The 22,185-nt window shown below is 46.6% G+C and overlaps 1 protein-coding gene across 1 annotated transcript in view; it reads right to left on the minus strand.

Moving 5' to 3' along the window:
- LOC311327217 (scavenger receptor cysteine-rich domain-containing protein DMBT1-like) overlaps positions 1-17,366 on the minus strand; it is a gene marked incomplete at both ends in the record, with an annotated part of 33,785 nt that extends 16,419 nt beyond the window's left edge. Inside the window, 14 exons of the mRNA XM_084460252.1 lie at positions 495-815; positions 5,381-5,842; positions 5,998-6,318; positions 6,944-7,369; positions 7,862-8,182; positions 8,843-9,160; positions 9,861-10,181; positions 11,109-11,226; positions 14,144-14,303; positions 14,387-14,632; positions 15,389-15,543; positions 15,707-15,903; positions 16,298-16,723; positions 17,003-17,366. Coding sequence (XP_084316378.1) covers positions 495-815; positions 5,381-5,842; positions 5,998-6,318; positions 6,944-7,369; positions 7,862-8,182; positions 8,843-9,160; positions 9,861-10,181; positions 11,109-11,226; positions 14,144-14,303; positions 14,387-14,632; positions 15,389-15,543; positions 15,707-15,903; positions 16,298-16,723; positions 17,003-17,366 — 4,156 coding nt within the window. The remainder of the gene's footprint in view (positions 1-494; positions 816-5,380; positions 5,843-5,997; positions 6,319-6,943; positions 7,370-7,861; positions 8,183-8,842; positions 9,161-9,860; positions 10,182-11,108; positions 11,227-14,143; positions 14,304-14,386; positions 14,633-15,388; positions 15,544-15,706; positions 15,904-16,297; positions 16,724-17,002) is intronic.
- Positions 17,367-22,185: the final 4,819 nt, after the last annotated feature.

Here is a 22,185-nt window from a genome sequence, read left to right on the forward strand (position 1 = left end):
AATAGATGAAGGTGTGAATATATGAATGTGTGAATGAGTGAATCAATCAAACAATCAACCAATCAATCAATCAACCGACCATTCAATCAACCAATTAATCAACCAATCAATCAATCAATCAATCAATCAATCAATCACCCAATCAATCAATCATTCAACCAATCAACCAACCAACCAATAAACCACTCAATTAATCAATCAATCACACAATCAATCAATCAATCATTCAACCATTCAACCATTCAACCAATCAACCAACCAACCAATCAATCAATCAATCAATGATTATTGGGTAATTAATATATATATGAATTTTTAGACTGTGAATAAATGTATGACAACTGAAAAAATGAATGAATAATTTAAGGAACGATTGAATGAATCTGAATTTTGGTATTTCGTCACATATTTCAAACCAATCCCTCACATCTTTTTCTGCTAAAACAAAAAACTTTAGTCGTCGGTCGGATAAACATTCGACCGTTCAAACTCACCCTCGCAGACGACCCCGGCGTCTTCGTGATGCCCACAGTTGTGTGAGCCGAAGCCCAGGTGGCTGCACTCTGTCAGGGACGACTCTGAGCCTGAGCACCTGACGTCGTCCAGCCAGATGGGCCCACTGCCCTGGCCGAAGAGGGCGTTGGTGGGGGCAGACAGGGCTCTGCCACAGCCCAGCTGTCTACACACCACCTGGGCGTCCCGGAGATCCCATAAGTCGTCACACACCGTCCCCCACTGGCCCTGGTGGTACAGCTCCACTCTGCCAGAGCAGGCGTTGTCAGCGTTGCCGTTGACCAGTCTCAGAGGAGCACCGGCTACAAGATACAGAGAGGAGCCCCGACTTAGAGGTGGTCGCATTAAGATGACGTCATCGCAGTTTAGGTGGGTAACTTCCTGCTTGCAGATACCAATGTGCAGCTTAAAGAATGTTTAACAATTCATTAATAACTCATTATACCATGGCCTGGGTTAATACTCTTTTCTGATTGGCCAGCAGACGTGCGTTAAAACCGTGTTTACGCACACGTAGTTCGGTTGATGTTTAATTACCGATCTAAATTAATGATTAATGATTTATTAATTAATTAATATCTACTAATATTGTAACAACATAGTTCCAGGGCTAGGTTCTGGGACCAAAGAGAGAAGGAACCCTTGGATTAGTTATTTTTTATAATGGGTACATCATAAAACAGTAACTATTGGTGAGTACATTGTTCAGTACACTCTTAGGAAAAATAGGCAGGGGCATCTTATACTCATCTTATACTTTTTTCTAAGAGCGTAGCGCTACCTAAAATGACAAAGATAACTGATCACACAGCCTACCTGTGTCGTATCCAGTGACGGCTTGTATGTACAGGAGCAACAGCAGAACCCCTGATGTCATCATTGTGCGCCACATACAGTATATCAGAAATCACAAACCCTAGAGGAAATTTTGAGAAAATGTTTGTGTATCTGTTACATTGTTTATATTCAAGTCAGCCTACTGTATGTATTACCTAAATGTGAAGTAGGTGAGCATGATTATGGTTTTACTAAACACTTTGTAGCTATACTACTACACATTTAGCCCTAGAAGCAGGGCTGAAAATTAACACCTGCCACCGGCCAAATGCAGGTAAAAATTTCCAATTGGCGACTAGATTTAGGAATATCTGAAAAAAAAGGCTATCTGAAAAAAAAAAATACTTGGCCGGTACATTTTTTCATCTACAGTCCCCTTGGCAGGTGACTCACCATGAGCCAAAAAATTAATTTTCACCCCTGCCTAGAAGTACAGGCTCCACATGCATGCAAGGGACATTTAAAAGAAGTGCATCCCAAGTATTACCATTTTATTATTATGATTATGATTATTATTATTATTATTATTTGCAGACCTGGTTCAAGCCTACACTGACTTTAGAGCCACTCAGTCATCAACTACAGATCTGATCTAGAATCTCACAGTTCTCAAGCCCCAACATAACAACCATCAAGAACAGAAATGTAACAACTGACTCCAGACCAGGGTGTAAAGGTAAATAATCTCCAGCACTAGTTCAGCACTTACCTGTCCTCTGTGTGTTCTGACCACCACCGGTGAGTTTGAGATATTTATACACAGGTGTCCAGACAAACACGTCATGTGACTTGCCGTAACTGTTGACGAAGGAACACTGATGCTATTGTTCTGGTATTACTTAATAATCAATCAATCAAGGAAGAAGGAAACTGACAAATTGCGATGAGGATCTTCAACCCAGACTAGTACATCTGGGTCCTCATTGGTTCAATGGAAAACCTCAAGCAGTCCCTGCCTTAAGCCAATAGTTTTAGTGGTTCTTATGTTTTACATGTACACATTGTGTGGACTCTTTCGCAAACATAATTAAGTCAAGTGTTGTATACTTGACTTGACTACTTTGATACAGTATATGAGAGCTTGTCTTCCAGTAAAGGTGATCCATTGAACTTCAAAGTGATTGCTCTGTAGACACTTTTTTGTGCAGGTTCGGTACCAGCGTCGAGTTCTACAGTACATCCGCCATTGTATGGCGCTCATTATCTGCTACAGCACCAGTGTCGGACCCATCTACACAGCTGCACGGTTTTCAAGCCACTGTTTCAGTAGTAACTTTGTTAGACACCATCAGACCAGTAACATTAGGGACAACTAGAAATAGAATGGCTTCTTTTACAGTAGTATAGGTATAGGTACTGCATTTGTAACGCGCTCCCCATCCAGTTGTTACACTGGCCCGGAGCGCCATACACACACCAATGGCGGCAGCTGCCATGCAAGGCGCTTGCCTGCTCATTGGGAGCAATTTTGGGTTTCAGCGTCTTGCCCAAGGACACTTTGACAGGTAGTCAGGAGAAGCTGGGATTCGAACCACCGACCCTACGATCACTGAACGACCCGCTTTACCTCCTGAGCTATACCGCCATACCAATTCATTACATTTTTATAACAGCAACATTAACCCTTGATTCCATTGCCGTCAGACGCAAGGCACCACGCTTCCATTGTGAGTGTGTTTGTCTGTGTGTGTGGGAAGTGTGTGTGTGTGTGTGTGTGTGTGTGTGGGGGGGGGGGGGTCGGTTTTCCGCATTCCCACTTAGAGCTGACCCTCTGACTGTAATGTGAGTGCTTTACTGATTATGTTGTTTTGAAACAGTTAATGTTCTGCCGTGTGTTTTGAAACGTGTTTGGAGATATCTTTGCGGATATGGACTGAGCCAATATTGCATCTGGGTTATTGCCGTACTGTTTTCACAGGGCGTCTTTGTAAAAAGACAGGTTAGGGTGCCACAGGTTCTCTAACACATGCACCTGCCCTTAGAGACCAGGGTTCAAATCCCAGTCTAAGTGTCTTCTTATTAATCTCTATTAGTTATATCCTGTTTAAATAAAGTGGAAAAAATCAATGAACTTCCCATCCTCCTCAATAAAAACCAACGGTCTGGTCCGTATTGTTCCAGATGTGAATTCTTCCTCACTTTGAGGTCCTGTGTTATGGTTCGGGCCGGGTCCGCCCCGGCTCACCCCCTGCTCCCAGTCTGGACCCTCGTCCCTTCCCCGGACCCCTGATTCGCCCTGGACACCTGGTTCACTCTGCTTGCTCCCGGTCTAGACCCTCGCCCCTGCCCCGGACCCCTGGTTCGCCCTGCCCACCCCCTGCTCCCGGTCCAGACCCTCGCCCCTGCCCCGGGGCCCTGGTTTGCCCTGCTCACCCCCTGTTCCCGGCCTGGATTCCTTACCCTGAGCTCCTGTGCCCCCTGGACTTTCCTGGACCCTGAGCACCTCCTCTCCCAGTGACTGCCCCTGCACTACCCCTAGAGACTCTTGTACACTTTGGTCACTTTGTCACCTGGTTTTGTTCTGCCTCCTTGTGTATTTGGTCTTGTGTTCGTTGTCTTGTCTTCTATGTTGGTTTTGTGTCCTCCCAGCTCTAGACACCTGTCCCCTCACTAGTCTCACGTCACTCCAGTCCCTCCTCTCCTGGCCCTCTAGTTTCCCCCCTCTAGTTTTCTGCCCAGTCCCTTTCCCTGTCCCAGCCTCGTTCCCTGTTCCCTTCCCTTGTGTCCTTGTTCCTCTGTCCTTGTGTTGGTGTCTTGTTGGAATCCCTCCATGTCCTTGTCTGGGTGATTGTCTGCACCTGTGTTTGTTTTGTCTTGTTGCTCACCTGTATGTTGTTCCTTGTTTGTTCTGAGTATATATGCCCTCCTGTTTCCTTTGTTATTGTTAATGTTAATGTTAGTGCGTGTTTCCCCTGTGTTCCTCTGTTTATTTTTATCCTCCTTGGAATTAAATCCTTATTCTTTTGAACCTACGCTGCCTGCCGTGTGCATTCTGGGTCCTACCTCCACCAGCCCCAAACCCTAACTTCCTGTTCCATTGAGTTGACCCAAGAGCTCAGGTATTTGAAGTGCTCAACCTCCTTTAGACCCTTTAATATCATTGAATTGTTGAATTGTTATGTTCAGAATCAGAATTAAAAGTAAATTGACCCTAGTACACACAATGTACTGTATAAGAAAGTTGTGATGGTGTGTGGTACAGTAAGCATCACCATTGACCGATGCAGTAACAAGTGTGCCACCTAGAGGTGAAAGCTGGGCACTGCAGCATGTGGTCGACATTCAACAAGGCATGACACATCATAAACAAACTGATGGCATAAAATCATCGGTCAGGGGAAAGAACCTGAGATTTCTGACAGGCTAGGCAATCTCAAACGAGTGTAAAATTTCACCCAACCCAGGACTAATTGCAACATAAATTGTATTCAGCTCATGAAACCTTCCCATTGAAAATGCCAAACGTCCATGACAATCCAAGTGGTGGAACATTAGCATCATTTGTGCACAGGTCAAAGACAGGAAAACTGTCCACATCACAAAGATGTATTATTTGTTCTGCTCATGTTATGCTCCAAATCATGTTTATTGTATAATTATTACCTGTATTATAAGGAAAGCTGAAACCTGAAATACATATTTATTTCTGTTATTAAATCAGTGGCATTGTGCCCATTCACTCAGGATGACCAATATAACATGACCAACAAGAAAAATAACTCTATTGTTAATCAATAATTAATCAATCAATCACACAATCAATCAATCATTCAACCATTCAACCAATCAACCAACCAACCAATCAATCAATCAATCAATGATTATTGGGTAATTAATGTATATATGCATTTTCAGACTGTGAATAAATGAATGAGAACTGAAATAATGAATGAATAATTTAAGGAATGATTGAATAAATCTGAATTTTTGTATTTCGGCACATATTTGAAACCAATCCCTCACATCTTTTTCTGCCGAAACAAAAAACTTTAGTCGTCGGTCGGATAAACATTCACCCGTTCAAACTCACCCTCGCAGACGACCCCGGCGTCTTCGTAATGCACACAGTTGTGTGAGCCGAAGCCCAGGTGGCTGCACTCTGTCAGGGACGACTCTGAGCCTGAGCACCTGACGTCGTCCAGCCAGATGGGCCCACTGCCCTGACCGAAGACGGCGTTGGTGGGGGCAGACAGGGCTCTGCCACAGCGCAGCTGTCTACACACCACCTGGGCCTGGCTCAGACCCCATATGTCGTCACACACCGTCCCCCACTGGCCCTGGTGGTACACCTCCACTCTGCCGGAGCAGGAGCTGTCCCCTCCAGCCAGATGCACCTCCTCCTCCTCTGCTGTGGAGTCGGTGGGCTCCGGAGTGGTGGTGGGGCTTGGTGGCCCCCTAGTGGTGGGAGGAGTAGTGGGTGTGGTGGTGGGGCTTGGTGGCCCCCTAGTGGTGGGAGGAGTAGTGGGTGTGGTGGTGGAGTTCCCCAGACCGACTAGGGGAGACAGGTTAACGGTACCACTGGGTTAAAGCAGCTGTATGTACAGTTATTAACATGACTGTATACTCTCTCTGCGCTAACCACGAGAGCTTCTTCATGTTCAGTGTCCTAATTTTGTCTCAATACTTGTGAAACGAATCCATATTTACCCTCACAGACGACGCCAGCGTCTTCACCATGGTAACAGTTGTGAATCTCGAACCCACGGTGCCTGCAGTCTGTCAGAGACGACTCTGTACCTGAACACGAGACGTCGTCCAACCAGATGGGTCCGCTGCCGTGGCCGAAGCGGGCGTTGTTTGGAGCCGACAGCGCTCCGCCACAGCCCAGCTGTCTACACACCACCTGGGCGTCCCGGAGATCCCAGGCGTCGTCACACACCGTCCCCCACTGGTCCTGGTGGTACAGCTCCACTCTGCCAGAGCAGGCGTTGTCGGCGTAGCCGTTGACCAGTCTCAGAGGAGCACCGGCTACAAGATACAGAGAGGAGCCCCGACTTAGAGGTGGTCGCATTAAGATGACGTCATCACAGTTTAGGTGGGGTAACTTCCTGCTTGCAGATACCAATGTGCAGCTTAACATATTGATCAATGAATAGATGAAGGTGTGAATATATGAATGTGTGAATGAGTGAATCAATCAAACAATCAACCAATCAATCAATCAACCGACCATTCAATCAACCAATTAATCAACCAATCAATCAATCAATCAATCAATCAATCAATCAATCAATCAATCAATCACCCAATCAATCAATCATTCAACCAATCAACCAACCAACCAATAAACCACTCAATTAATCAATCAATCACACAATCAATCAATCAATCATTCAACCATTCAACCAATCAACCAACCAACCAATCAATCAATCAATCAATGATTATTGGGTAATTAATATATATATGAATTTTTAGACTGTGAATAAATGTATGACAACTGAAAAAATGAATGAATAATTTAAGGAACGATTGAATGAATCTGAATTTTTGTATTTCGTCACATATTTCAAACCAATCCCTCACATCTTTTTCTGCTAAAACAAAAAACTTTAGTCGTCGGTCGGATAAACATTCACCCGTTCAAACTCACCCTCGCAGACGACCCCGGCGTCTTCGCCATGCACACAGTCGTGTGAGCCGAAGCCCAGGTGGCTGCACTCTGTCAGGGACGACTCTGAGCCTGAGCACCTGACGTCGTCCAGCCAGATGGGCCCACTGCCCTGACCGAAGAGGGCGTTGGTGGGGGCAGACAGGGCTCTGCCACAGCCCAGCTGTCTACACACCACCTGGGCGTGGCTCAGACCCCATATGTCGTCACACACCGTCCCCCACTGGCCCTGGTGGTACACCTCCACTCTGCCGGAGCAGGAGCTGTTCCCTCCAGCCAGACGCACCTCCTCCTCCTCTGCTGTGGAGTTGGTGGGCTCCGGAGTGGTGGTGGGTGTGGAGGTGGGGCTTGGTGGCCCCCTAGTGGTGGGAGGAGTAGTGGGTGTGGTGATGGAGTTCACCAGACCGACTAAGGGAGACAGGTTAACGGTACCACTGGGTTAAAGCAGCTGTATTTACAGTTATTAACATGACTGTATACTCTCTCTGCGCAAAAGAGCTTTTTCATGTTCAGTGTCCTAATTTTGTCTCAATACTTGTAAAATTAACCCATATTTACCCAATCAATCAATCATTCAACCAATCAACCAACCAACCAATAAACCACTCAATTAATCAATCAATCACACAATCAATCAATCATTCAACCATTCAACCAATCAACCAACCAACCAATCAATCAATCAATCAATGATTATTGGGTAATTAATGTATATATGCATTTTCAGACTGTGAATAAATGAATGAGAACTGAAAAAATGAATGAATAATTTAAGGAATGATTGAATAAATCTGAATTTTTGTATTTCGGCACATATTTGAAACCAATCCCTCACATCTTTTTCTGACAAAACAAAAACTTTAGTCGTCGGCGGATAAACATTCACCCGTTCAAACTCACCCTCGCAGATGACCCCGGCGTCTTCGTAATGCCCACAGTCGTGTGAGCCGAAGCCCCGGCGGCTGCACTCTGTCAGGGACGACTCTGAGCCTGAGCAACTGACATTGTCCAGCCAGATGGGCCCACTGCCCTGACCGAAGAGGGCGTTGGTGGGGGCAGACAGGGCTCTGCCACAGCCCAGCTGTCTACACACCACCTGGGCGTGGCTCAGACCCCATATGTCGTCACACACCGTCCCCCACTGGCCCTGGTGGTACACCTCCACTCTGCCAGAGCAGGAGCTGTCAGCGTAGCCGTTGACCAGTCTCAGAGGAACACGGGCTACAAGATACAGAGAGGAGCCCCGACTTAGAGGTGGTCGCATTAAGATGACGTCATCACAGTTTAGGTGGGGTAACTTCCTGCTTGCAAACCACAATGTGCAGCTTAACATATTGATCAATGACTAGATGAAGGTGTAAATATATGAATTTGTGAATGAGTGAATCAATCAACCAATCAACCAATCAACCAATCAATCAACCAACCATTCAATCAATCAATCAATCAATCAATCAATCAATCAATCAATCAATCAATCAATCAATCAATCAATCAATCAATCAATCAATCAATCAATCAATCAATCAATCAATCAATCAATAACCCAATCAATCAATCATTCAACCAATCAACCAACCAACCAATAAACCACTCAATTAATCAATCAATCACACAATCAATCAATCATTCAACCATTCAACCAATCAACCAATCAATCAATCAATCAATGATTATTGGGTAATTAATGTATATATGCATTTTCAGACTGTGAATAAATGAATGAGAACTGAAATAATGAATGAATAATTTAAGGAATGATTGAATAAATCTGAATTTTTGTATTTCGGCACATATTTGAAACCAATCCCTCACATCTTTTTCTGACAAAACAAAAAACTTTAGTCGTCGGCGGATAAACATTCACCCGTTCAAACTCACCCTCGCAGACGACCCCGGCGTCTTCGTGATGCCCACAGTTGTGTGAGCCGAAGCCCAGGTGGCTGCACTCTGTCAGGGACGACTCTGAGCCTGAGCAACTGACGTCGTCCAGCCAGATGGGCCCACTGCCCTGACCGAAGCAGGCGTGTTTTGGAGCCGACAGCGCTCCGCCACAGCCCAGCTGTCTACACACCACATGGGCGTCCCGGAGATCCCAGGCGTCGTCACACACCGTCCCCCACTGGCCCTGGTGGTACAGCTCCACTCTGCCAGAGCAGGCGTTGTCAGCGTAGCCGTTCAGTCTCAGAGGAGCACCGGCTACAAGATACAGAGAGGAGCCCCGACTTAGAGGTGGTCGCATTAAGATGACGTCATCACAGTTTAGGTGGGGTAACTTCCTGCTTGCAGATACCAATGTGCAGCTTAACATATTGATCAATGAATAGATGAAGGTGTGAATATATGAATGTGTGAATGAGTGAATCAATCAACCAATCAACCAATCAACCAACCATTCAATCAACCAATTAATCAATCAATCAATCAATCAATCAATCAATCAATCAATCAATCAATCAATCAATCAATCAATCAATCAATCAATCAATCAATCAATCAATCAATCAACCAATCAATCAATCAATAACCCAATCAATCAATCATTCAACCAATCAACCAACCAACCAATAAACCACTCAATTAATCAATCAATCACACAATCAATCAATCAATCAATCATTCAACCATTCAACCATTCAACCATTCAACCAATCAACCAACCAACCAATCAATCAATCAATCAATCAATGATTATTGGGTAATTAATGTATATATGCATTTTCAGACTGTGAATAAATGAATGAGAACTGAAATAATGAATGAATAATTTAAGGAATGATTGAATAAATCTGAATTTTTGTATTTCGGCACATATTTGAAACCAATCCCTCACATCTTTTTCTGACAAAACAAAAAACTTTAGTCGTCGGCGGATAAACATTCACCCGTTCAAACTCACCCTCGCAGACGACCCCGGCGTCTTTGAGATGCCAACAGTTGTGTGAGCCGAAGCCCAGGTGGCTGCACTCTGTCAGGGACGACTCTGAGCCTGAGCACCTGACGTCGTCCAGCCAGATGGGCCCACTGCCCTGACCGAAGAAAGCGCTGGGGGTGGAATACAGGGCTCTGCCACAGCCCAGCTGTCTACACACCACCTGGGCGTCCCGGAGATCCCAGGCGTTGTCACACACCGTCCCCCACTGGTCCTGGTGGTACACCTCCACTCTGCCAGAGCAGGCGTTGTCAGCGTAGCCGTTGACCAGTCTCAGAGGAGCACCGGCTACAAGATACAGACAGGAAGCCCGGCTTAGAGGTGGTCGCATTAAGATGACGTCATCGCAGTTTAGGTGGGTAACTTCCTGCTTGCAGATACCAATGTGCAGCTTAACATATTGATCAATGAATAGATGAAGGTGTGAATATATGAATGTGTGAATGAGTGAATCAATCAAACAATCAACCAATCAATCAATCAACCAACCATTCAAGCAACCAATTAATCAATCAATCAATCAATCAATCAATCAATCAATCAATCAATCAATCAATCAATCAATCACCCAATCAATCAATCATTCAACCATTCAATCAACCAACCAATCAATCAATCAATCAATCAATGATTATTGGGTTATTAATATCATCATCGCATCGCATGTTCCTGGGGCACTCCAGTGTTAAGATGCCAGAGGCGTGTGTGCCGAAGCACATGTGTGGGACCCACGCGATAGTGTGATGGACCTGGTGTTGGTGGACACACACACACACACAGACACACACACACACACACACACACACACACACACACAGACACACTGCATGAACTTTGTTGCGGCTCTAACCTGCTTCCATATCTTCTCAGCATCAGAGGTGGCCTGTCTGCAGCTGGTCCCAAAGCCAGGGCCTCCATGTCCCTGTTCCACAATGCCAGATACACCGAGTCTTACCCAGCAGGCCGAGTCAGACTGCCCCTGGGCGCCGTCCTGTATGTGGGTGTGTCCGTTGAGGAGATAGAGAAAAAGCGCTTTGTGGTCGTTATGGAGAACTGCTACGCCACCCACACCGCCAACCCTGAGGACCTCGTGAGATACTTCCTCATCCAGCGCAAGTATGTGTGTCTATGTGTGTGTGTGTGTGTGTGTGTGTGTGTGTGTGAGTGTGCGTGTGTGTCTAAGCCCCCTCTCTCCCCTCACCCTAGGTGTCCTACCGACCGTCGCCAGGTGGTGGTGACTGAGAGCGGCTCGTCCCTCAAGGCTCGCTTCTCTGCGCTGCTGTTCCTGTTCCAGGGGGACTACCGGGACGTCTTCCTGCACTGCAGCCTCAGCCTGTGTGACAAGGAGAAAGCCTCCTGCACTCCTGTGAGTCATCTAACCCTCCTCCCTGGTCTCTCTGACTCTCTCTCTCTGGTCCCTGACACTCTGGTCTTTCTGGTCTCTGACTCTGGCCTCTCTCTCTCTGGTCTCTGACTCTCTCTGGTCTCTCTCTGGTCTCTCTCTGGTCTCTCTCTGGTCTCTCTCATCTCTGACTCTGGCCTCTCTCTCTCTGGTCTCTGACTCTCTCTGGTCTCTCTCATCTCTGACTCTGGCCTCTCTCTCTCTGGTCTCTGACTCTCTCTGGTCTCTCTCATCTCTGACTCTGGCCTCTCTCTCTCTGGTCTCTTTCAGACTCTGTAGTCTCTCTGTCTCTCTCTAGTCTTTCTAACTCTGGTGTCTCTCAACAGAAATGTTCTGGAAGGAGACGTCGTTCCGTCTCTGAATCCCTCCTCCTCAAGCCTGTCACCATTGGACCAATCAGCTGTGAGTATGAACCTCTGCCCCACCTCATGTCCTGTCAGTCACACAGGTAGTTTTGATGTGATCATGGTGACGGTCTTCAAGTTGACACGTGTTTGTATCTGACCTCTGACCTCCAGGGGTCCAGACTAAGGAGTGAGCTGATGACATCACACCTCTTCCAGAACTGCTTCCTGGATCCAACGATCATGTGATCATCCCTGTAGTGACTATCACAACCTTTCTCCTGTCTCTTGTCTGTTTCAAGCAGCAACCCAATGAAGTAATTATGCCATGACTGCTCAGTAGATAATTATCAGATTTGTATCATTCTTTTTTCTGATCCAATACTAATGCTTAATGAATGAAATACATTATATGATTCTTATAAACTGGGGAACATTGTATTGTCTTTTTCCCAAGAAATTGAATAACATTTTCCTTTGATTAACCTAAGATTGTGGTACTTTGTCTCTGTAATTTACTGCTAATAGGGAAATTAATTGTCTGTTTCAAGCTATAACCCAATAAAGTAATTAAGCCATGACCGTCCCGTAGATAATTATCAGCTTTGTATCATGTTTTTTGCTCATCCAATACGAATGCTGTGGTACTCTGTCGTTGTACTTTACTGCCACGGCACACCGTTTGAGAACCACTGGTCTATTGTATAGACAAGGTGTCACATGTTCACTTCTGTTATGATGAGGCTCAAGACATCACTTGCCCCCTGCCAAAGAGTAACTCAGAAGAAGCCCCCTGCCAACCAGCAGCTCAGAAGAAGACTGTCCGTTTATAGTACTCTGGTTGTACTATACATAGGCCCTCTAATTAAACAATGGCACACATGCCACCCCCTGGACCAACAAGTGAACACGTGACACCTTGCACCTTGTCTATACAATAGACAACTGACTATGCACCACTGTATACATGTGCATCACATGCCTCTCTTCTTTACAAAGATGGTCACAACCACAACATGTCCTAACATTACAGGAATCATCAGTGTAACTGCTTTAGCCACTGACCGCTACCATTAATGTTATGGAAGCTGCTGCTAGTTGTTGTGAGCTCATGTGCTAACTGGCTATCCCGCTCTCATTGTGCTGGATTAGCATTGGAAGCATTGGAACTGATGTGTCCAGGTGACAAGACCCATCTTTATTTATCAGACATTACTGTCCTACCAGTCCCGCACAGAAACAAGCCAGCCAACACACATAAGCCAGGCTTGACCTAGCCTGGTTTAATGTTGTTGTCTGTATGTGTATTTGTATGTTTTTTATAGGACCATGAGTCTGTCAATAAAAGATGATTGATTGATTGAGTGTAATGCTATTAATGCTATCCATATAACCATGACAAATGCTGGTTAAACTAGATAGGCCAGTGTATGCAGTATGGGGGGCAAAAGCAACAAAGACAAAGAATGTTTATTAAATTCATTAGGGGAGCTAAACTGAAGAATCACACTGCCTTGATCGCCTGTCTCATTATTTTTCCTGTTTTACAGGGAGCTATTATCTGTAGGCTACACGTAGTCCCTTAACCAGTGACAAACACAGCAATATTCTTAATATATATATAAAATAAAAGTAGGCTACACTATTTATTCCACTTTTAAATATGTTCCACTGATCTAAAACAACAGCTGGACTTGATGCTCAGAAGTATAAGACTGCCATCTAGTGGAGATAATGAGAACTGTAAACACACACACACATTTCCCTGACAAGCTAATCAGTTGGAAAGTCAAAGATCAGCTTGGCAAGTATACTGTAGAAGTAATATTTCACTTTAATTGAACATAGTTTTGATTGGACTGTGTTTAGGAAATGGGGCACAAGATGGATGAATCAGAGAAAATCAGTTTGTTGTCAGAGTAGCACAATCTTAGGTTAATCAAACGATATATTGATTTGGTTTCTTGATACGAAGAAATATATGTCACCCAGTTTATGAAATGATTATGAAAGCTATTGAAAAAAAACAAGATGATGATTATATCCAAGAAGATAGGGTGGTCACATGATCGTTGGATCCAGGAAGCAGTTCTGAAGGAGGTGTGATGTCATCAGCTCACTCCATAGTCTGGTCCCCTGGAGATCAGAGGTCAGATACAAACACGTGTCACCTAAGAGACAGTCACCATGACCACATCAAAACTGCCTGTGTGACTGACAGGTCGTGAGGTGGGGCTGAGATTCATACTCACAGCTGATTGGGCCAATGGTGACGGGCTTGAGGAGAGATTCTGAGACGTCACGGCGTCCCCTTCCAGAACATTCCTGTTGAGAGACACCAGAGTTAGAAAGACTAGAGAGAGAGAGACAGAGAGACTACAGAGTCAAGAGTCAGAGAGACCAGAGAGAGACCAGAGAATCAAGAGAGTCAGAGAGAGAGAGAGATAGACCAGAGCGAGAGAGAGAGAGTCAGAGAGACCAGGGAGGAGGGTTTGAGGACTCACAGGAGTGCAGGAGGATCTCTCCTTGTCACACAGGCTGAGGCTGCAGTGCAGGAAGACGTCCCGGTAGTCCCCCTGGAACAGGAACAGCAGCGCAGAGAAGCGAGCCTTGAGGGACGAGCCGCTCTCACTCACCGCCACCTGGCGACGGTCGGTAGGACACCTGGAGGTGAGGGGAGAGAGGGGGGTTAGACAGACTCACATACACACACATAGATAAACAAACTCACACACAGACACACATACTTGCGCTGGATGAGGAAGTATCTCATGAGGTCCTCAGGGTTGGCGGAGTGGGTGGCGTAGCAGTTCTCCAGAACGACCACAAAGCGCTTTATCTCTATCTCCTCAACGGACACACCCACATACAGGACGGCGCCCAGGGGCAGTCTGACTCGGCCTGCTGGGTAAGACTCGGTGTATGTGGCATTGTGGAACAGGGACATGGAGACCCTGGCTTTGGGACCAGCTCCAGACAGGCCACCTCTGATGCTGAGAAGATATGGAAGCAGGTAAGAGCCGCAACAAAGTTCATGCAGTGTGTGTGTGTGTGTGTGTGTGTGTGTGTGTGTGTCTGTGTGTCCACCAACACCAGGTATGGCCATCACACTATACCTGACGTAGGTGAACACAAACACACACACACTCACTGTAGAACTCGCTCCATACTGCCAGTTCCCCCCGCTCCTCCAGGTCCTGGTGTTCTGGTGTGGAGAGACCCTCTGGGACTGTATCAGTGTCAGCGGTACCCCTCGCTGTGTTGACCCCTGTGAGCGCTGCTTGGTTCTGAATGATAGCTGGGGCGCCACCAATTACAGGTGCTGTGGTATTCTTAGTAACTCACACAGACGTCAGAAAGAAATGGTATCGCCTGTTCCTGGAGGACACCAGTGTTCAGATACCAGAGAGGTGTGTACAGAATCGCATGTGTGGGACCCACATTCCTCTGTGGCTCACTGCCCCTCATCCAGGGCTGGCTGACGGGGTGCAACAACGCAAAATCTGGGGACATTGGACTAGCGACAGTGTCGCGATACCAGACTTTGGAGATCTCCAAGCGCAGCGTTTAGAGACTGCGTCGTGAGTCTGGTCTAGCGGCTGCTGCACATTAAAATTGAATCCAATCCACATCAAAGCCTATCCTGGAAACTACTACTGTAAGGAAACGGGGGAGTAGGGGAAGTTGGCGGTAGGGAGCAAGTTCTGCAGTGAGTGTTTGTGTATGTGTGTGTATGTGTGTGTGTCCACCTCGACAGGTATGGTCCGATGGCCACATCCAGGCTGGCGTCTGTCTCCAGAGGATAGAAGCAGGAGAAAGGGATGGTCAGGGGTTGAACCAATGACACGTTGCGGAGCGGGTAGACAAAGAGACTGTTGGAGTAGATGGCATGGGTGCCGTTGGTCTGGAAAGATGAAGAGATAAACTCAGAGTCAGCAGGATAAGATAATAATAATAATTACTGGGCACAGTAGGTAGGTAGGTAGATAGTTATTCAGCTAGTTAGGAATGTAGCATGGTAACTAGGTAACTAGGCTACTGTAGGGTAATGGTAACTGTCTTCTCACCCTCAGAGTGTTTCCGCAGGTGCCCTCGGTGCGTTCCACCTGGTACCACATTGTGCTGTTACGATTCACGTTGGGGGAGCAGCGACGGTCGACCAGGTGAGCAGAGAAGGGGTCCAATCCAGCTGAGCTGAGCTGAGCCAAGCTGAGACCAACCTCCATGGAGTCCCGCCAACAATTCAGCACTGGAATAGGCCCATCTGGGTCATGAACACAAAGTTGGTTCACTTCAGATGTAACTGACACTTACAGGTGAAGCTTTTTTACCTGGGCATTTCAAGTAGACTACCCAATGTTTGAAGACTTGCAGGGGTGTAGCACCAATCCCTGGGCCCTATACTGTAAGCAGTCACTTTTGAACTGTGTGTGTGCGTGTTTGAGCTAGTACAGCCAGTATACTGACCAAATATGAATTTTTAGACTGTGAATAAATGTATGACAACTGAAAAAATTAATGAATAATTTAAGGAACGATTGAATGAATCTGAATTTTTGTATTTCGTCACATATTTCAAACCAATCCCTCACATCTTTTTCTGACAAAACAAAAAACTTTAGTCGTCGGCGGATAAACATTCACCCGTTCAAACTCACCCTCGCAGACGACCCCGGCGTCTTCGCCATGCACACAGTCGTGTGAGCCGAAGCCCAGGTGGCTGCACTCTGTCAGGGACGACTCTGAGCCTGAGCACCTGACGTCGTCCAGCCAGATGGGTCCGCTGCCCTGACCGAAGAGGGCGTTGGTGGGGGCGGACAGGGCTCTGCCACAGCCCAGCTGTCTACACACCACCTGGGCCTGGCTCAGACCCCATATGTCGTCACACACCGTCCCCCACTGGCCCTGGTGGTACACCTCCACTCTGCCGGAGCAGGAGCTGTTCCCTCCAGCCAGATGCACCTCCTCCTCCTCTGCTGTGGAGTTGGTGGGCTCCGGAGTGGTGGTGGGTGTGGAGGTGGGGCTTGGTGGCCCCCTAGTGGTGGGAGGAGTAGTGGGTGTGGTGATGGAGTTCACCAGACCGACTAAGGGAGACAGGTTAACGGTACCACTGGGTTAAAGCAGCTGTATTTACAGTTATTAACATGACTGTATACTCTCTCTGCGCAAAAGAGCTTTTTCATGTTCAGTGTCCTAATTTTGTCTCAATACTTTGAAATAATGAATGAATAATTTAAGGAATGATTGAATAAATCTGAATTTTTGTATTTCGGCACATATTTGAAACCAATCCCTCACATCTTTTTCTGACAAAACAAAAACTTTAGTCGTCGGCGGATAAACATTCACCCGTTCAAACTCACCCTCGCAGACAACCCCGGCGTCTTCGCCATGCCCACAGTTGTGTAGGCCGAAGCCCCAGTGGCTGCACTCAGTCAGGGACGACTCTGAGCCTGAGCACCTGACTTCGTCCAACCAGATGGGCCCACTGCCCTGACCGAAGAGGGCGTTGGTGGGGGCAGACAGGGCTCTGCCACAGCCCAGCTGTCTACACACCACATGGGCGTCCCGGAGATCCCAGGCGTCGTCACACACCGTCCCCCACTGGCCCTGGTGGTACACCTCCACTCTGCCAGAGCAGGCGTTGTCAGCGTAGCCGTTGACCAGTCTCAAAGGAGCACCGGCTACAAGATACAGACAGGAACCCTGACTTAGAGGTGGTCGCATTAAGATGACGTCATCACAGTTTAGGTGGGGTAACTTCCTGCTTGCAGATACCAATGTGCAGCTTAACATATTGATCAATGAATAGATGAAGGTGTGAATATATGAATGTGTGAATGAGTGAATCAATCAACCAATCAACCAATCACTCAATCAACCAACCATTCAATCAATCAATCAATCAATCAATCAATCAATCAATCAATCAATCAATCAATCAATCAATCAATCAATCAATCAATCAATCAATCACTCAATCAATCAATCATTCAACCATTCAATCAACCAACCAACCAATCAATCAATCAATCAATCAATGATTATTGGGTTATTAATATCATCATCGCATCGCATGTTCCTGGGGCACTCCAGTGTTAAGATGCCAGAGGCGTGTGTGCCGAAGCACATGTGTGGGACCCACGCTCCTCTGTGGCTCACTGCTCCTCATCCAAGGCTGGCCGACGGGGTGCAACAACGCGGAGTCTGTGGGCACTGGAGCAGTGGCACCCATGCCATCTACTCCAACAGTCTGTTTGTCTACCCGCTCCGCAACGTGTCATTGGTTCAACCCCTGACCATCCCTTTCTCCTGCTTCTATCCTCTGGAGACAGACGCCAGCCTTGATGTGGCCATCGCACCATACCTGTCGAGGTGGACACACACACATACACACACATACACAAACACTCACTGCAGAACTCGCTCCCTACCGCCAACTTCCCCTACTCCCCCGGTTCCTTACAGTAGTAGTTTCCAGAACAGGCTTTGATGTGGATTGGATTCAATTTTAATGTGCAGCAGCCGCTAGACCAGACTCACGACGCAGTCTCTAAACGCTGCGCTTGGAGATCTCCAAAGTCTGGTATCGCGACACTGTCGCTAGTCCAATGTCCCCAGATTTTGCATTGTTGCACATGTGGGTCCCACACATACGATTTTGCACACACCTCTCTGGTATCTGAACACTGGTGTCCTCCAGGAACAGGCGATACCACCCCTTCCATTTCTTTCTGACGTCACAGTGAGTTACTAAGAATACCACAGCACCTGTAGTTGGTGGCGCCCCAGCTATCATTCAGAACCAAGCAGCGCTCACAGGGGTCAACACAGCGAGGGGTACCGCTGACACTGATACAGTCCCAGAGGGTCTCTCCACACCAGAACACCATTTTGGAAGACCTGGAGGAGCGGGGGGAACTGGCAATATGGAGCGAGTTCTACAGTGAGTGTGTGTGTGTTTGTGTTCACCTACGTCAGGTATAGTGTGATGGCCATACCTGGTGTTGGTGGACACACACACACAGACACACACACACACACACACACACACACACACTGCATGAACTTTGTTGCAGCTCTAACCTGCTTCCATATCTTCTCAGCATCAGAGGTGGCCTGTCTGGAGCTGGTCCCAAAGCCAGGGCCTCCATGTCCCTGTTCCACAACGCCAGATACACCGAGTCTTACCCAGCAGGCCAAGTCAGACTGCCCCTGGGCGCCGTCCTGTATGTGGGTGTGTCCGTTGAGGAGATAGAGAAAAAGCGCTTTGTGGTCGTTATGGAGAACTGCTACGCCACCCACACCGCCAACCCTGAGGACCTCATGAGATACTTCCTCATCCAGCGCAAGTATGTGTGTCTATGTGTGTGTGTGTGTGTGTGTGAGTGTGCGTGTGTGTCTAAGCCCCCTCTCTCCCCTCACCCTAGGTGTCCTACCGACCGTCGTCAGGTGGTGGTGACTGAGAACGGCTCGTCCCTCAAGGCTCGCTTCTCTGCGCTGCTGTTCCTGTTCCAGGGGGACTACCGGGACGTCTTCCTGCACTGCAGCCTCAGCCTGTGTGACAAGGAGAAAGCCTCCTGCACTCCTGTGAGTCCTCAAACCCTCCTCCCTGGTCTCTCTGACTCTCTCTCTCTGGTCCCTGACACTGGTCTTTCTGGTCTCTGACTCTGGCCTCTCTCTCTCTGGTCTCTGACTCTCTCTGGTCTCTCTCTGGTCTCTCTCATCTCTGACTCTGGCCTCTCTCTCTCTGGTCTCTTTCAGACTCTTTAGTCTCTCTGTCTCTCTCTAGTCTTTCTAACTCTGGTGTCTCTCAACAGAAATGTTCTGGAAGGAGACGTCGTTCCGTCTCTGAATCCCTCCTCCTCAAGCCTGTCACCATTGGACCAATCAGCTGTGAGTATGAACCTCAGCCCCACCTCATGTCCTGTCAGTCACACAGGTAGTTTTGATGTGATCATGGTGACGGTCTTCAAGTTGACACGTGTTTGTATCTGACCTCTGACCTCCAGGGGTCCAGACTAAGGAGTGAGCTGATGACATCACACCTCTTCCAGAACTGCTTCCTGGATCCAACGATCATGTGATCATCCCTGTAGTGACTATCACAACCTTTCTCCTGTCTCTTGTCTGTTTCAAGCAGCAACCCAATGAAGTAATTATGCGATGACTGCTCAGTAGATAATTATCAGATTTGTATCATTCTTTTTTCTGATCCAATACTAATGCTTAATGAATGAAATACATTATATGATTCTTATAAACTGGGGAACATTGTTAAAATTGTCTTTTTCCCAAGAAATTGAATCAAATTTTCCTTTGATTAACCTAAGATTGTGGTACTTTGTCTCTGTAATTTACTGCTAATAGGGAAATTAATTGTCTGTTTCAAGCTATAACCCAATAAAGTAATTAAGCCATGACCGTCCCGTAGATAATTATCAGCATTGTATCATGTTTTTTGCTCATCCAATACGAATGCTGTGGTACTCTGTCGTTGTACTTTACTGCCACGGCACACCGTTTGAGAACCACTGGTCTATTGTATAGACAAGGTGTCACATGTTCACTTCTGTTATGATGAGGCTCAAGACATCACTTGCCCCCTGCCAAAGAGTAGCTCAGAAGAAGCCCCCTGCCAACCAGCAGCTCAGAAGAAGACTGTCCGTTTATAGTACTCTGGTTGTACTATACATAGGCCCTCTAATTAAACAATGGCACACATGCCACCCCCTGGACCAACAAGTGAACACGTGACACCTTGCACCTTGTCTATACAATAGACAACTGACTATGCACCACTGTATACATGTGCATCACATGCCTCTCTTCTTTACAAAGATGGTCACAACCACAACATGTCCTAACATTACAGGAATCATCAGTGTAACTGCTTTAGCCACTGACCGCTACCATTAATGTTATGGAACCTGCTGCTAGTTGTTGTGAGCTCATGTGCTAACTGGCTATCCCGCTCTCATTGTGCTGGATTAGCATTGGAAGCATTGGAACTGATGTGTCCAGGCGACAAGACCCATCTTTATTTATCAGACATTACTGTCCTACCAGTCCCGCACAGAAACAAGCCAGCCAACACACATAAGCCAGGCTTGACCTAGCCTGGTTTAATGTTGTTGTTTGTATGTGTATTTGTATGTTTTTTATAGGACCATGAGTCTGTCAATAAAAGATGATTGATTGATTGATTGATTGAGTGTAATGCTATTAATGCTATCCATATAACCATGACAAATGCTGGTTAAACTAGATAGGCCAGTGTATGCAGTATGGGGGGCAAAAGCAACAAAGACAAAGAATGTTTATTAAATTCATTAGGGGAGCTAAACTGAAGAATCACACTGCCTTGATCGCCTGTCTCATTATTTTTCCTGTTTTACAGGGAGCTATTATCTGTAGGCTACACGTAGTCCCTTAACCAGTGACAAACACAGCAATATTCTTAATATATATATAAAATAAAAGTAGGCTACACTATTTATTCCTCTTTTAAATATGTTCCACTGATCTAAAACAACAGCTGGACTTGATGCTCAGAAGTATAAGACTGCCATCTAGTGGAGATAATGAGAACTGTAAACACACACACACATTTCCCTGACAAGCTAATCAGTTGGAAAGTCAAAGATCAGCTTGGCAAGTATACTGTAGAAGTAATATTTCACTTTAATTGAACATAGTTTTGATTGGACTGTGTTTAGGAAATGGGGCACAAGATGGATGAATCAGAGAAAATCAGTTTGTTGTCAGAGTAGCACAATCTTAGGTTAATCAAACGATATATTGATTTGGTTTCTTGATACGAAGAAATATATGTCACCCAGTTTATGAAATGATTATGAAAGCTATTGAAAAAAAACAAGATGATGATTATATCCAAGAAGATAGGGTGGTCACATGATCGTTGGATCCAGGAAGCAGTTCTGAAGGAGGTGTGATGTCATCAGCTCACTCCATAGTCTGGTCCCCTGGAGATCAGAGGTCAGATACAAACACGTGTCACCTTGGAGACAGTCACCATGACCACATCAAAACTGCCTGTGTGACTGACAGGTCGTGAGTGGGGCTGAGATTCATACTCACAGCTGATTGGGCCAATGGTGACGGGCTTGAGGAGAGATTCTGAGACGTCACGGCGTCTCCTTCCAGAACATTCCTGTTGAGAGACACCAGAGTTAGAAAGACTAGAGAGAGAGAGACAGAGAGACTACAGAGTCAAGAGTCAGAGAGACCAGAGAGAGACCAGAGAATCAAGAGAGTCAGAGAGAGAGAGAGATAGACCAGAGCGAGAGAGAGAGAGTCAGAGAGACCAGGGAGGAGGGTTTGAGGACTCACAGGAGTGCAGGAGGAGCTCTCCTTGTCACATAGGCTGAGGCTGCAGTGCAGGAAGACGTCCCGGTAGTCCCCCTGGAACAGGAACAGCAGCGCAGAGAAGCGAGCCTTGAGGGACGAGCCGCTCTCACTCACCGCCACCTGGCGACGGTCGGTAGGACACCTGGAGGTGAGGGGAGAGAGGGGGGTTAGACAG

Source organism: Borostomias antarcticus, assembly GCF_949987555.1.
Source record: "Borostomias antarcticus genome assembly, chromosome: 31".
Taxonomy (NCBI): domain Eukaryota; kingdom Metazoa; phylum Chordata; class Actinopteri; order Stomiiformes; family Stomiidae; genus Borostomias; species Borostomias antarcticus.